We start from the raw sequence: 16,190 nt of genomic DNA, 5'->3' as shown, positions 1-16,190 counted from the left end.
TGCATCAGAGACCTTTCATGAATTTGATAATGGTAGTTGCAATTAAAAGCTGTGTGTCTTACCCACTTGTCCTCCAGGATGCTGCTTTTATCTGATAGTTGACAATGGTGGAAGTGTCTCTAATATAATGCTAGAAGTGCTGTGCCTTTTGTGCTGCTTTCTGCAGCTTTTAAATAGCTGGTATCCTTAAATGACCCTGAATGCAGCGGCCTCAAGTTGGCACTGAACTGAGCTGAGCTCAGTTGTGGTTTGTTTTGTGGTACGCTTTATATATACTGTATATTTCATCTCTATTCCATCCCACAGACAGACATAGATGGTCAAATATGATTTCAAAGCAAAGCTCTGACAGCCTGAAGGTATTTTTTCCCCTATGCTGTCCAAATAAAGACGTGATCTCAGAACAGCGTGTTCATAAAGAATACAGATGCGTGTTCTTCCAATACGATGTGGAAGACTGACTTTGCTACAGGTTTGTAATTGTTTTGTTTAGAGGTTGCAAACTAATCTCACATGCACGCTGCAGTGCCAGAAGTTTGTGGACACTTCCTCTTCTGTTTTTAATCAGTTATGTCTTGATGCTTCAGCATACTAGAGCTGCTATGGGCCAATAATTGTTAAGTTTTAAATACCTAATTAGTCACTTAAGGTAAAGCAAGAAATGACAAATTTTAGAAAGTGTCGGCAGTGCGCATTCGGCTACAAAGAAGCAGTTTTTATCGGGCTTGTGTGGAAGAAATGACCAACACTACATCCAACACCTCTGGGAACATGATGGTTCAAAACTGGCAGGAAGCCTGTAATGTTATATAACATTACATTAAAGTGAGAGTCTCTTATGTTGAAATGTAAAGTTCAGGTGTACAAATGTGTATTTCAAAGCAGCTGACATGCCTCAAGGAGAGTTTTATTCCTATGTGTTTATTATTGGACTCAAAATGGGACAAATGAGCCTCATTTATCTGATAACGTTGCATGATGGAGACACTCAGTCAGTCTTTCTGCTGAACAATTTGTTTTAGCTCCCTACTGCATCCCTTTAAATCAGCGTTGGGCAATTAATTTTCCCAGAGGCTGCATGAGAAACTAGGACTAGGGCTCCACCAATAATCTGAACTCAATTCTGCTTAATATATATCTCTTCATAAATTGGTGCCGGCAAGGCCAGGATTATAATTTCCGTATCCACGGAGCAGTAGGGACTGTGGGATGCAAATTTCATCGTCAGATGTTTGCATGCCTGTCTCTATAGGCATGTATAGTATTACAGGAAGGACTACTAGGCCCTCGGGTCTGCAACAGAGTATAGTTGAGTCCCAATATAACTATAACCCACACCTGCCTTTAAGCCATCATTCTCCTAATTGGCTGCCCTTGAACTTGAAGCTGCAGCAATTTTTCTGAGAAAACCATATAAAGGATATCTTCACTCTGACGTAATAGACGAACAAAGAAGAAGAACAAAATGTCATGAACATGGTGTTTACAGCAGTCTTAAGTTTAAGCTTTTGGCTCACAGAGTTTATCGGTACCTCTACTGACCTAACTATTAAGTCTGAGCATCCACCACAGGAGTAGATACACAAGGCGCTGGTGGATTTTTACATTTAAAAGTCATCCACATATTGTGCCAAATGATGAGGCTAGGGTAAAATGATGTTTCATGCTGGTTCCTTTTTAAGCTCATTTCTATTTTTATTTGTATTTTTTATTTTTTAAAGCTATTTTTATGTGTGTTCCCGGTGGGGGTCATCTCAGGCTTTGGAAACTCTGAACTCAACTAGAGATGGCACGATACCACTTTTTTATGTCCGATACCGATACCGATATCATAAATTTGGATATCTGCCGATACCGATATGAATCCGATATAGTGTTTTTTAATCAACAAAACTGTTTTTTAAAATATCTTGCTGCATTTTGCAAGTCTGCAAGTTCATACTCAAGTTTAAAACAACAACTACACTAAAGCTATTCTGTTATACCTGTATACAAAAAAAATATTTCATAGTTCAGCAATACTGATCAATCTAATAAACTTAGACCTACACCATCCTCCCTATTCTGGTATTTTAAAGAGTACTTAGCGTAAATATTAAGCAACCTAACTAATAGGGTTCCAACTCCCAGCAACAACAAAATTAAATAAATAAAAAATAGGGAACCACCCCTCACGCTCCACCTCATGATGCTTAATCGACGTAATCAACCTTAATTTGATGCAGTGTGAAAAAAAATGCACAGAAATCAATTATTTTTCAAGAAATATTAAATAGATTCAACATCTTTCTTCAACAAAATTGCAGACTGCACAGATGGTACCTTCCCAAAGTAAAAAGTACTATAGCTTACTAGGGTATATATATTAGACTTAATAGTCACTATGTACAGTAATTGACTTCTATTCATTTTACATCAAATTAAAACTTTGGGTGTCAGATAATTATTTATTAAAAGCTAGACATTTTAAATGAGAATAAGAAAGAAAAGTATGTCTTTGTGCCCCCTTTTCCCTGTTAATGCCCTATCGGCCCCCCTGGCTAAACTTTGCTAGATCCGCCCCTGCACAGTTACCAGCCGTCAGCTACGTAGAAAAAGATCCTGGTGTAGAAAGTAATATTAAATAAATTCTAACAACAGCTTATCAAGCTTAAACGTGCTGCTGTTGTTCAGCCGCTGGTTTCCTCTTTCTGGCGCAAAGTGGACCAAAAACAAACGAGAGACAGACTCGCGACAGAAAAGCCGATCAGCTGATTTAAGCAGTTTCACGATTGAAGTAGCAGCCGGAGAGCGAGAGGCAGTCGCTTGTTAAGCTTAACGTGGGAATGCTTTACAAACATTCAGAGATGGACTTACACACTTGCTTTACTTCTCTCGGGGATAACTTTGTCGGAGATGAAATGCCAGGTTGCTAGCGAAGCTCCACATGCTATCCAGACCACCAACAGGTCCTGCATGCCACAGCTGCTCTATCACGTGATGCATACGTTCTGAGGTGAGTTACGGCGTGTTGCAAGTTTTGTGAGGTGCTTTCGTGATATTTAATGGATCGGATTACATTTTTTATTTTTCTCCGATATCCGATCCAGTAATTTAGGTCAGTATCGGACCGATACCGATACGTAATATCGGATCGGTCCATCTCTAAACTCAACCCAACGTCTGAAGAAATATCAAAGATTACATCACAGAAAGGTTGCTGGATGTCATGTGACTGTAACATGTGTGTGAATCTCATCGACGTGCTGCCGATCTGTAACAGGCCACCATACAGTGTGTGTGTGTGTGTGTGTGTGTGTGTGTGTGTGTGTGTGTGTGTGTGTGTGTCCTCAGCAACCGTCGCCGCATGTCATCTCTGTCGACTAACTGGGCTAATTTCATGGTCTGATGAGCAGACAGAGGAAGGCTGGCAGACTCACCGTTGAAGGCAGTTTCTTTTGAAGCTGTGAGTGTGTATGTGTGTGTTTGAAGGAGCGTTAGGGGTGGTGTGTGTTCGCCCATCGTGACTGGTGTGGTTGGACTCCTACAATTAGGTGATGAATCACACAGCGGCGGCAGAGCCAGTCACTGCAGCATGGCCGCTTTCCCTGTGTGGAGGACGACGGTGACGTTCACGAACGCTGTGCAATGTTAAACTAAAGCGGGGTTTCAGTCAATCCTGCTTTTTGTGTGTGTGTGTGTGTGTGTGTGTGTGTGTGTGTGTGTGTGTGTGTGTGTGTGTGTGTGTGTGTGTGTGTTCCCTCTGGCCGAGCAGTCGTTGTGGCGTGTGGGTGGTACTGAGATGTGTAGTTTTCCAGAGTGTTTTGACTGTGGGTGGCTTTCTTTCTTTGGTTTTTCAGTAAACCACAACCAAATATAAAGCTGTTATTTTAATAATTAAAAATCTAAATAATTATTAGGCTAAATATCTGGTACTCTGGCTCTATGATTATGCAGAGCAGCTCAAGTTAACAGAAGGACGGATGCTTAAAATCTGACAGCAGATTTAGAGACCTGTAGGAACCACAGCCGTGCTGGTAGATGGTTGATATTTTATTCACAGTTTTTTCATATATAAAACACTGATGATCTTTTAAGCCATCAAAATCAGGTGAATTGATTCACAGATATTAAAGCAAGGCCCTGTTGCTATAATTACTTATTATTTACAATATTAAATCTGCTTCTTTCTGTGTTTGTAGGCTTTGATAAGAGGCTCTTCAGGATGAGCAGCTAACACTGACTGCCGCACAACCACAGGAAGAGACGTGGCTGCTGCACCACCCACAGTTGACGCATGGCGGTATTAGGGGTAAGAATCGCTCTGTGAGGTTTATCGGTGCTTGAAGAAGTTAAAATGTTTTCACAATAACAGGAAGCATCTTTTCCTTTCATCTTTTCAGTTTCTGTTTATGTATAACCTGTGATATTAACTGTCCTCTAAAAACGTTCTGTTTTGGTGTTATGATTCATAACAATGGTGAAATAATTGTTGAGCATTTGAGTGGTTTTCAAACATTTTATGTCCAAGGGAGACCGAAGAATGAGCCAAAATTTCAAGGGACGCTTATTGACATGTTTACAGAAAATAGCCTTCATTTGATTAAAATATCATAATTTCTTCTTTGAGCTATATACAGCAGTATGGTTTAAAAAAATGTACAGCTTTACTGCTAATAGGCAAGCAGCAGACACATAAGTTTGATTAACTCATCGTCAGCGAGTGTGACCTCTAACCCCAGGTTGCTCTCCGATGCATCCATCAGAGTGTGAATGTGTGTATGAATGTTAGTTAGACAGCACTAAAAACGCAGAAAAGTGCTTGTGTGAATGGGAATGAACGAGTTGTGTAAAGCGCTTTGAGCGTTCAGATAGAGAGCTATATAAGAACCAGTCCATTTACCATTTACTTTAACAAAAGCACATGTTAAATTAACTCGCAAAATTCTTCCCATGAGCGGATGTCCCAGCAAATTTCCCCCCACGGTCTGACTGTGCATTGCTCAGAGAAACTAGGAAAAAAATGGAGAGCTACATCTCAGACTGTACAGGCCTTGGTATCCTCCTAAAGGTTGAAGCAGATGACGGTACGATTGGAAAAAGTCTGAACAAGTATTGAAGGTCTGAAAGGAAAGCCTCTTCTCTCTAAAAAGAAAATGACAGTACGGCTTAGGTTTGCAAAGCTGAATTTGAACAAACTACAAGACTTCTGGACCAAAGTGGAGACGTTTGTCCATGATGCACAAAACCAAAGACAGCATATCAGCACAAAGACACACCAGTCGTCTGCACGATGAGAGGGCTGAGGATTTGGGCACCTTGCAGTTATTGAGTCAACTTTGAACTCCTGTGTGTACCAAAGTATTCTAGAGTCAAATGTGAGCTCATCTTCCATTTGCTTGAAGGCTAAGGCTTAGCCCAAAATGGGTCGTATAACAGAACAATGATCCCAAGCACAGCAGCAGATCTACAACAGAACAGACCTCAGCCTGACTGAGCTGCTGTAGTTGGACATTCAGAGAGCTGCGCATGAATGCAAACCTCACTGAAATGAAGCAACACTGGAAAAACGATTGAGCCAAAATTCCTCCACAGTGATGTGTTAAACTGATAAAATCATAAAGAAAATGATTAATTCAATGTATTGCTGCTAAAAGTGGTTCAACAAGCTCCTGAATCAGGTGTTTATTTAGTAGATTTACAGTTAGCTCTAGAAATGTGCCTTCATCTGACTATCCAGTCCTGTGAAAAACTGTAGTTCAAACTACTGCACAACATTTGGAAACCTCCGGCCTAATAAGAAACTGAAAAGGTTTCACTCCGGTGGTGTTTTTTCAGTGCTTTACTTGAAAAGTTCACATTTTGGGAGGCAGCTAAAGAGTTGAATGGATAAATTAGCATCATATTTATTATTTAGTAATGAACTTAAACATTTGATTCTGCATCAAACTGCTTTTCTGCCTGAAAAATTGGTTTATTACTTATTTATTTCCCCCCCCCCCCCAGAAGTAATTATAAATAACAGATGTTCAGTTTAATATTATGCTAGCTAAAATATAAAGTTTCAAATTTAGAAAAATTTTATTCAGTATTTACCTTTGATCAAAAATATTTTATTTATTATCTTACCACAAACTTCTTCTATCATTAGTAAGTGCTGTTCATTACGAACTCTTTAAATGTCTCTAAACTTGTGTGAAAACCTGATGTTTTGAGGAACATTTTTGATTGTTTTCCATCCTGGTGTGGAGACTCTTGAATCGGTCTGACACTCAGGAAGGATTTCTGAGCAGCTTTGAGCCTCTAAATAATGAATGTTGGCTGTCTCACTGTCTCCTTCACTGAGTGCAGCTGGCCATTATCTGAGGTATCCTTACTGGTTGTTGCACATCTGATCATTTGGCCTCAGCAGTCAGTCTGCTGTTGTCAACCTTTATGTCTCTGATTTATCTGTCAGGAAGGAAATATTGCAACTTTTGCATATTAATTACATTTGATCCTTATGGTAAATTTACTAAACCATAAAAACATGTATAGAGTGTTGGGTCTCCTCAGGGTGACTCTTCAAGGCTGAAGGGCTAGATCCAGTCACATAAAAGAGAAAGATGCCACTCAGACATCCTCTTCTAAAAACGATCTGTGACAGTGGAGATCAGAGCAAGTTTTAAAAAACAAAAATAAAGCTTTTCAGGTAGTTTTCCAGGTAGTTTTCCCCACTGTAATTCAGTTGTAACTAAGTCAGTACATCCGTCTCGATCTGAATGAGACTGACTAAAGCAGGGCGTGGAGGAAGGCCACACAGTGTCGGAACCACCAGAATATAAAAATGGATTTTGAATATGCCTTTTGCTCATTGTTTGCACGTGGAGGCAGCAAAACCAAGACAGAGCTAAATGAAATTCAAGGTCAACTTAATGATTTATTTATCAGAAATTCACAAAAAGCCTTATAACTATGAAAGTGACCTATACAAGTGTGGTGTTTTGTCAACATATAGATAGTACCATATAAAGACTTAAAATCTCAATCTCTTCAATCTCAAAATGAATATTTAGAAAAGATTCGAGCTCTCTGAGTGCTTCTCTTTTTGTAGTTTAAGGCTTTTTGTCTTTTTTTTCCTTTTTTTTTTCTTATAAATAAATGATTAAGTTGACATTAAGGACCACAATGGACGTAAGCCAAATTTTATTGACCCCATTCGACACACCTACACCTACCTAAGTGTAATCAGAATTCATTCTAAACCTTTCAAGCTATACTATTTACAGACAGACACACAAATGCTACATAAAAGATTATCAGGTGGAGTTGATCAGATGGGGTCACCAGTGTTGCTTGATGTAATCAAAATAGGCTGAAGTTAAGTTTAAAAAAAAAAATTAAATCAGAAGGAAAGATAAAAGCCATTTTTGCCTGTCGCCTTATCTTTGATTGAGCCTCAGTTCTGTTTATCAAGGCGACACTCTGTCAACTGTAAACTTAAGGTTTCCACCCAAAGCAAACGAACCTGTGTGTGTGTGTGTGTGTGTGTGTGTGTGTGTGTGTGTGAGAGAGAGAGAGAGCGGGGGCAGTGTGCATGTAGCACACAGCTGTTTGAGGCTTTATGCATGTGACGACTGTAGGAGCTCTGAACTGTAGGAGATTACAGTAGTTTAACAGAGGACACACATTTAAACTGGAGTAGGAACAGTTGAGATTTTCTAGCCTAATTTTAAGCATTTATTAAAAAAAGATGAAACTCTAGTTATTTAGTACATAATTTTCAACTTTCCAGTAAGATCTGTCTTGTTTGTAATTTTATTTGTACTAATCTAAACAGATCTAAAAGGATTTAAAGTCACATTTTTAGCAGCCACTAAGTGAAGTTTCTGGTCTGACAGGTGAGTTGACCGTTAACACCCGAGCAGAGTTTCTGTGAGAACGGTCGACTCCCTAAAGATGCCCCTCGCAGAGTGAAACCACAGTTAGTCATGCTGTTACTCAACGCAAACTCAGCTCCTGTTTAGCAAATCACTGCTTTCAACATAGCTCCCGTGCAGCTCTGTTAAAGCATGAATCACCAGATGAGCAGCTCCCCCCGCAGCCTGTTCTGCCAGCCTGTCTGAGAGCGCCGCTACGCTCAGCTAAAGGCTCGGCCGATTTCGTCGTTAGTTCGAAGTCATTACTGCCAGCATTTGGTGATTCACCTGGATTGTCTCAGGTAGGAGGTAAATTGAAGGGAACAGCAGGGCTTAAATAGCTGCAGTAGGCTATAAAACTTTTTCTTCAAAGGCATCAAAAGATTAAAAACCCTGTTCTGACGAAAGCGTGAAAGATGGCTAACTGCTAAATTTGTCTCCTCCTCCAGAACCCCGACATGCTGACGAGGAAGATAAAGCTGTGTCACATCAACGCCCACATCACATGTCGTCTGTGTGAGGGCTACCTGATTGACGCCACCACCGTCACAGAGTGCTTACACACCTGTAGGTCCTCCCCACCCCTCACTCTGTGATTTCAAGTACTCTCGCTTCTTCTTTCTCATCTGCTCGCTTCTGTTTTTAAGTTTTCTGTTGTGTGTCTCTCACACACACACACACACACACACACACACACACACACACACACACACACACACACACACACACACACACACAGGCTGTTTTTGTCTCCCAGGATTTTTCTTGGCTCTTTGCCGTTCGGGGAAAAAAATCCTGGAGGCTGAGCGATGCTTCTGATATCTGTGCAGCGCCGCTTGTTGCTGTTTCTGTTGGTCAGGTTGACTGTTGCTTCTTCCTTTACTGTTTCTGCAGAGCATAATCTCAAAACAATCTTTATTTGTGCTGGTGTTTTCCAACAAATGGCTTTGAATATGAAGTAGATGCGCGTACAAAGACTCACAAGAGGGCAGACCAGATATTCTGCACATTTATTAGTCTCATAAAAATATCAAACTAAGTCACCTCTTATGCATCAGCTGGGTGTTTTCAATAAAGCGCCGTGATAACACCTGGTTCATGCTGCAGGTAGAGGTCTTATCTTGTCTGATCCAATGCCTTAACCCAGACACAAAGACTCATCTGGATCCATGAGCATCTTTAGAGTTCTCTTACAAATTCTATGAAAATAAGTAGTTTTTTTAGGACGTAACCTTAAAAACAGAGTTTAGTCAGCGTCTTCAGTAAAAATGATGAAAAACCCTCTCTTAATCAAAGCTGTGACCATAGTGATAACCGCTGGTGACAGAAAGTGGGCGGGGCCCGAGAGAAACTTTTCTCAGTTTCCAGGCGAGCAACTGAAGAGACCAATAAGAGTGAAGAACACTATTAGTCGACATGTGGCCTGGTGGTATATACATTAGAGGATCGCCTAATTAGCTGGAGCCTGAAATGTTGCAAGCGATCGGCCACCAGCTTCAAATCGATGCGTGAGCAGCCCACTGCTTCCAGGATGCAGCAATGGGACGCAGGTTTAAGCTCAACTCATACAGTGTAATTAAAGGCGTTTACATGTTTGTGAAGGCAGGCTGTGCGAAGTCAGTGCAGCTGTCACTGATGTTAACTCAGCCAAAGAGGTTTTGTAAAAAGTTCAGTTTTGGCACAATGAAAATTGTGCCAGAGGTGATGATTGGGTCGACGTTTGATCTGGATCTGCATTCAGGATTTTTTTTTTTTTTCATCACTGTGAGGACTGTGGATATTTCCCATCCTATCTGAAACTGAAAATTAGTCAAGTGGTTTTATTGTCATTCCAACCATGTGCAGCGGTACAGTGCAAAATGAAATGAGACAGTATTCCTCCAAGACCATGGTGCTAAATATGACGTACAACAAACAATATAACAGACAATCAACACAGGACTACATAAAGTGCAATATACAAAAAATATACAAAAAATACAAAAAATAGCAAACCAAAAAAACAAAGACTGCAACACCAGACACAAACACAATAGTGCAATAGAAATGTGCAAAAAGTCACTTTTAGGTTCTTTATCCATGCATTGGTCTTGTTTTCCACAAACACAAAACTTTAATCCCTCTTTTCCCCCCAAACACACACATTCTGATCCTGCCTTTAACTCCTAAAGTTTCCTGGACTTAAAAAGACTCTTTAACCAGTGTCTGAAGGACTGATTATAAAGGCGTTAAGTTTGACTGCTCACATTTTGTTTGTCTCATGAAGAGGCTCCTCGTGGCTACACTTTCTTACCTTTTTATTTTTTTTTTAATATTAGCAAGTCTTAACCTTAATTAATGTTAATTTTGTTTTTTTTTTTGTTTTTAACATGAGCTCCAGATATAAGGGCCACACTTACACCACCTGCTGGTTAGTACAGTTTTGGTGATAATAGGATTGGTTTTAGACAGTCTGTTGCTGAAATACAGAGTGACCACTTCATTAGTGCACAAAAAAAAATCAATCAGGTAACAGAGTTCACCTGTGATGATGACTGTAAGGTTTTTGTTATTGGGTAAATACATCAAATCTTAAGATACTTGGGGTCTTAGTCATGACATTGCATAACATAAAGAGCCATTTCTTAAAAGAAGGAACCAAAAAGAGAAGTCTTTGCAGAGGACTGGTTCATATTGGAGAACATGTGTATGCAAGGTACGTGTCGGAAAAATGCAACTGAAAATGGTTTTGGTTAAATCAGATTCAAAAACTGATATCAAAAACTTTTTTAAAAATTTCTTGGAACTTCTAAACCTTTTCAAGTCGTCTGTTTAGACACGGAAAACTGAGTTGCATAAAGGTAGAGCCTATTTTAATGTATTTTGCTGGTGTATTTAATAAAATGGCATGATCGGCATGTAAAAACAGAAGCAACGTCTGGCAGAGCTGCTTTAGAGGAAAAGAGTCAGATACGTTGCACTGGTTGTTGTTGGTTTGTGCTTTCTAGTGCGTGAAACCAGACGGCGCTCATGCAGAAAGTCTGATTCTGTGTGTTCACCGGCGTCTGATCGTAACGGCTGCAGAGTTCATAATAACTACTGCGTATGAGCTGATTGTGCTTTTGAAAAGTAAACAAACAAAGTAATCCAGGACTCCTCAAAGGCCAAGAGAAGCTAAAGTGCAGCTTCAGTTGCAGCGCTTCCGAAATTAAAATGTTTTCTGGTCTTACAAGATGAAACTGAATGGCTTTCATTTGGAGCATTTGAGGTAATTTACAGATTAAAGGCCTTTTTAATGGAGTTTGAAAGTTTGGTCAGCAGCCAATTTGATCGCGGATTTGATTAGTGGGCGAGTAACTGAGAGTTGCTCCGTGTATTGGCAGCAATAAGTAAGAAGTTGATGTTTTTAATGTAGAAGGAGCTTTGCAGAAGAAATGAAAACGACAAAAAACCAAGAACAAAGAGGAAATAAAAGGCTTGACGACATCAGGCGCTGAAACCTCAAAGGCGAAGGAAATGTTGTTTTTGTTTTTTATGTGTTTTTTATAACTTTACAAGAAATCATGTTTACTCTGCTGCTGAATTTCTTTGATTTTTTTTTTTTTTTTTTTTTTTTGCTGATTTGTCACAGATCTGATCACACAAAGTTTAATATTAGTCAAAGATAACTCGAGCATACAAAATGCAAACCAGACATGTAAAGCCAGGTGGCTGCGTCTTTACAGGGTTAAAACCTGCATCACTGCCATTATGTCAGTTTTTCCACAATCAAAGCTGAAAGAGAATGAAACAGTGCAGACTTCATATTTTCAGCAAATGAGATGGTTGAGTTTGAATAACTAGGCACCCGATGGGGTATTTTGTTTTATTTTTATTTTTTTAAAATAAAGTTCTCAGTAGGTTTTAAACCTCTTGAGGGCGTCTGGCTTCACCTCCTCCAACATGTCACCAAACACTTCCTGAATACTGAGTGAGGCCTGGTTTATCCTGCAGTCTCACTTTTAAATCAAGTCATCACGTGCTGAATGGCTGCACATTGTTTAGCATTTTATTGCTTTTTTTCCCCTCAACCTTGAACTTGACATTTCGTAATCCCCACAGGGGTCTCCGAGTTGTCGAGGTCTTGGCCTGTCTCCCCCCCACAACCTTAAGTGCCCTCTAATGCTCACATGAGAGTCTTTAGATTGCCTAGCTAACCACACCAAGCTGCTCATGTTGGCAGATTAAGATGGCTGTTTTTGTGAAATCACAATTTTCTGATGCAGGATAATAAAAAGTGTCCAAGCATTATGAGCTGGGGGGCGCTCTCACCCCCTGTGGAGCAGCTTAATTGAACTTGACACATTTATTTCAGGAACAACACACTCAGCATTTGGGGAGATTAAAAAATGATTTGATAAATTGGACACTGATTAGAGCAGAACAGTGAAAATAAACATAACCCTGTATCAGACATGTGCTGGAATATATGTTAAGATAACCACAGACATTTTAGTACCTCTCATACCCACCAGAGGGAGCTCTTCACTCACAGATGGAAGCCCCTCTGCCCACTTAAGGCGTCTGAGTCCAGACGTGACGCTTTGACTCTCCCTCTCACTTGGAGAAAGGCTCCACCATTGGAGAGTGGAGACAAAGAGATTCACATCACGTCACCACTGCAGCTGTTCTGACAGATCGAGCTCTATTGTCACAGAAACGGGAGGGGAAAAAAAGTGTGGCTGAGATGGGTAAAGTGGTGAACCACGTGCTGCAAATTACAGTGCTGGGTTGTACACAACATGTGCTGTACACATGAAGGGATCCATAGGTGAGGGGTCAGTTGCTTTAAGCACAGGCATTGTTGGCAGTATGAGATTCATTAGACGCAGTTTGTGATCCAGTATGTCTTTTTTTTTTTTTAATTAGTGCATCCTTGGATTACTTGATTATCTCACTGTCTCGTGTATTAAATGGTAAGTGGCCTGTATTTATTTACAGCTATACACACAGTCGGTGATGTTTGCTTTTTTTTGGAGCTAAGACTCTTTCACATGCACTTGTGATTAGTGAGATGACCCGCTGTGCCACCTGAGCCACCTTTTACTCAAATCAACCGTTTTAATGAGCAGAAATATTTCAATGTTTCCTTGGGTGATGCTTTTATTTACAACCATTTAATAAGAACTCAATGTGAATGAGCCGGGTCAGGAAATAAGGGCGCAGCCTGTCTGGCTGGGAAAAGGAGACGAGATTATTAATGGAAACATTTGCAGGTTGTTGTTTGAGCGAATGCTCTTATCGTTCAACAGTGAGTGCAGCTAGGGAATCGGCTTCTATAATGACTTTAAAGTTGTTGTTATTATTTTTTAAATTGAGAAGATCCATAAAAACCCGTAAGATTTGAGGAGACTTTACAGTGGGGAAAAATAAATGTATGCTATATTTGAGATTAAAGAGAGAGGCTGTCTTTAATGCCTATGTAGTCTAGCAGAGAGCACTGATGCTTATCATTTCTGAACTACATCATCTTGTCACCGAACGCCTGCTTACATAAGCTGATGTCACTTTGACCATTAAATATCAGCTGGAGATGGTAAAATTCACCTTAGTTAAGTTTGCCAGCTTGCCCCTGAACTTTGCAGACAGACTGACTTTAATCACCTTCAAAAAATAAAACTAAAGCTGTTAGCAATCAGTACTACCTTTGAAATCTTGCTATATTGTGTTTAAGAGTTCTCAACTGGAGTTGAACTGGGGTCAGGCTGGTGAACCAGTACAGTGTAACCATTAAGGACACATTCTCCTTTATTTGCTTTATTCTCCTTTATGGCCTGGAAAAGCAAAGCCTGTTGAAGAAATGGGGATCGGACTAAAAAGACATTAAAAAGTTTAAGAATACTAACACACATCCAAAAACACCCGTTGGTAAAAACTCTGCCTCCTGGTGGTGAGAGTTTTAGTTGCATTTTAAAGAATCCAACTGATGCGGGGTGTAATGGTTGACCAAAAGATCAAATTGGCCAAGTGTGTTTGAACTTTAAGGTCATTCGTAGATTTACATGAAGAAAGAAAGAAAATAAAGCTACACAGCAAGTACAACAGCGCTGCACAGAGATCAACGAATGCAAACTCGAGTGTTAAAAAGCCGAGGAAAACGGTTTGCTTTTCATGTATTAAGCAGGGAAATCTAAAAATGTGTGGCAGATTCTTTTCTCTACAAATAAAGACCTTGAATGAAAGATGCTCTGTGTGCGTGTGTGTGCGCCCACGATGAAGAGTAACCGTACATTTCTGCTGTGCGTCTCCAGTCTGCAGAAGCTGCCTTGTGAAGTATCTGGAGGAAAACAACACGTGCCCCACGTGTAGGATTGTTATTCATCAGAGCCATCCACTGCAGTATATCGGGTGAGTGAGGAACCACCGCAAAGTGCACACACACAAACGCACACACTCACTCACTCATTCACACTTTGAGTGCCATCAGCTGTGCTCTGCCAGTAAACAAACTGCCGAGGACCAAAGAGCCGGCGATCCTTTTCCATTTGATTTCTGCTCTTCTGCAGGAAACAAAAAGCCTCTCGGGGTGGTCCGGCTGCTTTCTTTTGTAGATTTGCACCTCGCACAAAAACACTTAAAGCCCACACCCATTCACAGCTCTGTTTTCTGCACAAGAGTCTAGAAAATACATGCTCATTGTACAGTTAGTACAATCAATGTATTATTAAACTTTGACCATTTAAACATGGAGGGCTGAGCGTGAGCAGCTTCTCACATTAATCACACAAGTCGGTGTGATTTCATTGATTAGGTTTGCCTGTAATCTGTGGCTGGAACGATAACAGCTCTCCCCGTCTGCCTTACACGATAACATCGGTGCAGAAGGTTGTTACTGTTAGTGATGCAATTATTACTATGATTTTTACAATAATTTATTTATTTTTGCCTGCATTGCTCACCTGAAATGTTATCAGACCAGGAAGGACGGCGGTTACATTTTTATTTCCCATGTTTTTCTCCTTTTTTGGATGTGCAGTAATACTTTCGAACACCCGTTAAAAAAAAAACCCAACTTTGGGATCTGTGGAGTTTCCCTCTACTCTTATTAAAGACTAGTAAAATACACGAGCTAAATTATATTTTTCTCTTTAACCAAAGCAAAGAGATCCCTTTATCCACATTGCACATTTAAAATGTAAAAAAACAGCTGTAGCCCACTGAGATCCAAAGATGCTCATTGTCTTATTTTTATGTTTTATTTGCATACGCTCAAAACTCTTCAAAAGAACAAACATGTCTGTGTGCATTATAAAGCGCGGCTCAGTTGCTATAAAGTAGATATACAGTAGATGATCCTGCAGCTATGATCATAAACCGCTGCTGGGATTTTGCATCAAAGTGGCATCGCAGCTCGGCGTTCCCCACTGTTTCTTGATAACTAAATATGAAAAAGGAAAGTTGTACTTCAAGTCTGTTAATTGAGTAGCGATAAGTGCGTTGACTTTTGTAAATATCTTATTGCTTTTGGAAGCCGTCTCCGGCTGGTTAAATCCTGCTCTGCGAAGCATCGTGTGGTGTCTGCCCCTCTGAGCGCTCACGCATTAACATCTGATAAATGTGGCACACAAACCTAATGTGCACCAGCAATTTAGTCATTACTGTGTAAACTGCGCTTTCTGCAGACTCATTGTTTTGCAGGAAATGCTCCATTTCAAACGCATTAGCTCTCTGCGCAGCTGTTTGGGTTTTTTTTCTTCCTCCCTTCATTGTTTGCAGGAAATTGGAGCTGATGGAAAACATCACAAGTGATTTGAAGGCAAAACGCCCAGCAGATGACAAGCAAAACCCCATCTGCTCATTGGGAAGATTGATCAAAGTTGATGTTTGAGATTTAGGCTTAAAAATCACAGTCAGATGTCTCTTCAGAGAATCAGCTGGGCAGAACAAATCCTGCCGCTCCGCCCGCCAAATGTGGCTTTCTTTGATTGTTTTAATCCATTTTGTTTTCACATACTTTAAATTGTTGCAGTTACATGCGTGCAAACAGCTTGGGAATCAATAGCTCTGGGAAGGAAATGTGCACATATTGTTGCCACTTGGTCTCATTTAGTTACTTCAAAACATGGTGTTGATTCATGCCACTACTTTTTTTTTAAATGATATATTTGTTACATTTACATTTTGGTTTCTATGTGTGTTAACATTTAGAGACAGTTCAGGGCTGCTGGATCATTTTATTTAGAGTTAATGTGCACGTCACTCTAATGTTTTCATAGGCTTTTAAAACCGAGTCCATAGAAGGAGGAGAACAATGCCTGTAACTCAGTGTCCATGTGGAGTTGGCCACTGGTAGCC

At 40.1% G+C, this 16,190-nt stretch overlaps 1 protein-coding gene across 2 annotated transcripts in view; it reads left to right on the top strand.

Moving 5' to 3' along the window:
* The window catches only part of pcgf3 (polycomb group ring finger 3), a 79,422-nt gene that overhangs the window by 38,988 nt on the left and 24,244 nt on the right, over positions 1–16,190 (top strand). The window contains exons 2-4 of one of the 2 annotated variants that reach the window (XM_086258729.1): positions 4,182–4,291; positions 8,327–8,444; positions 14,147–14,243. In XM_086258729.1, the coding sequence (XP_086114855.1) occupies positions 4,277–4,291; positions 8,327–8,444; positions 14,147–14,243 (230 nt within the window). In that variant the 5' untranslated portion in view covers positions 4,182–4,276. Of the gene's footprint in view, positions 1–4,181; positions 4,292–8,079; positions 8,180–8,326; positions 8,445–14,146; positions 14,244–16,190 lie in introns of those variants that run through there. The other variant, XM_086258737.1, reaches the window with a different exon arrangement.

The sequence above is a fragment of the Aulonocara sp. 'chitande type north' Nkhata Bay genome, linkage group LG2 (genome assembly GCF_057382095.1).
Source record: "Aulonocara sp. 'chitande type north' Nkhata Bay isolate Kocher_YH1m ecotype deep benthic linkage group LG2, A_spYH_male_GT1.1, whole genome shotgun sequence".
Classification (NCBI taxonomy): domain Eukaryota; kingdom Metazoa; phylum Chordata; class Actinopteri; order Cichliformes; family Cichlidae; genus Aulonocara; species Aulonocara sp. 'chitande type north' Nkhata Bay.
Note: the sequence above shows the minus strand (reverse complement) of the source record. Positions and strands in the feature narration are given on the sequence as shown.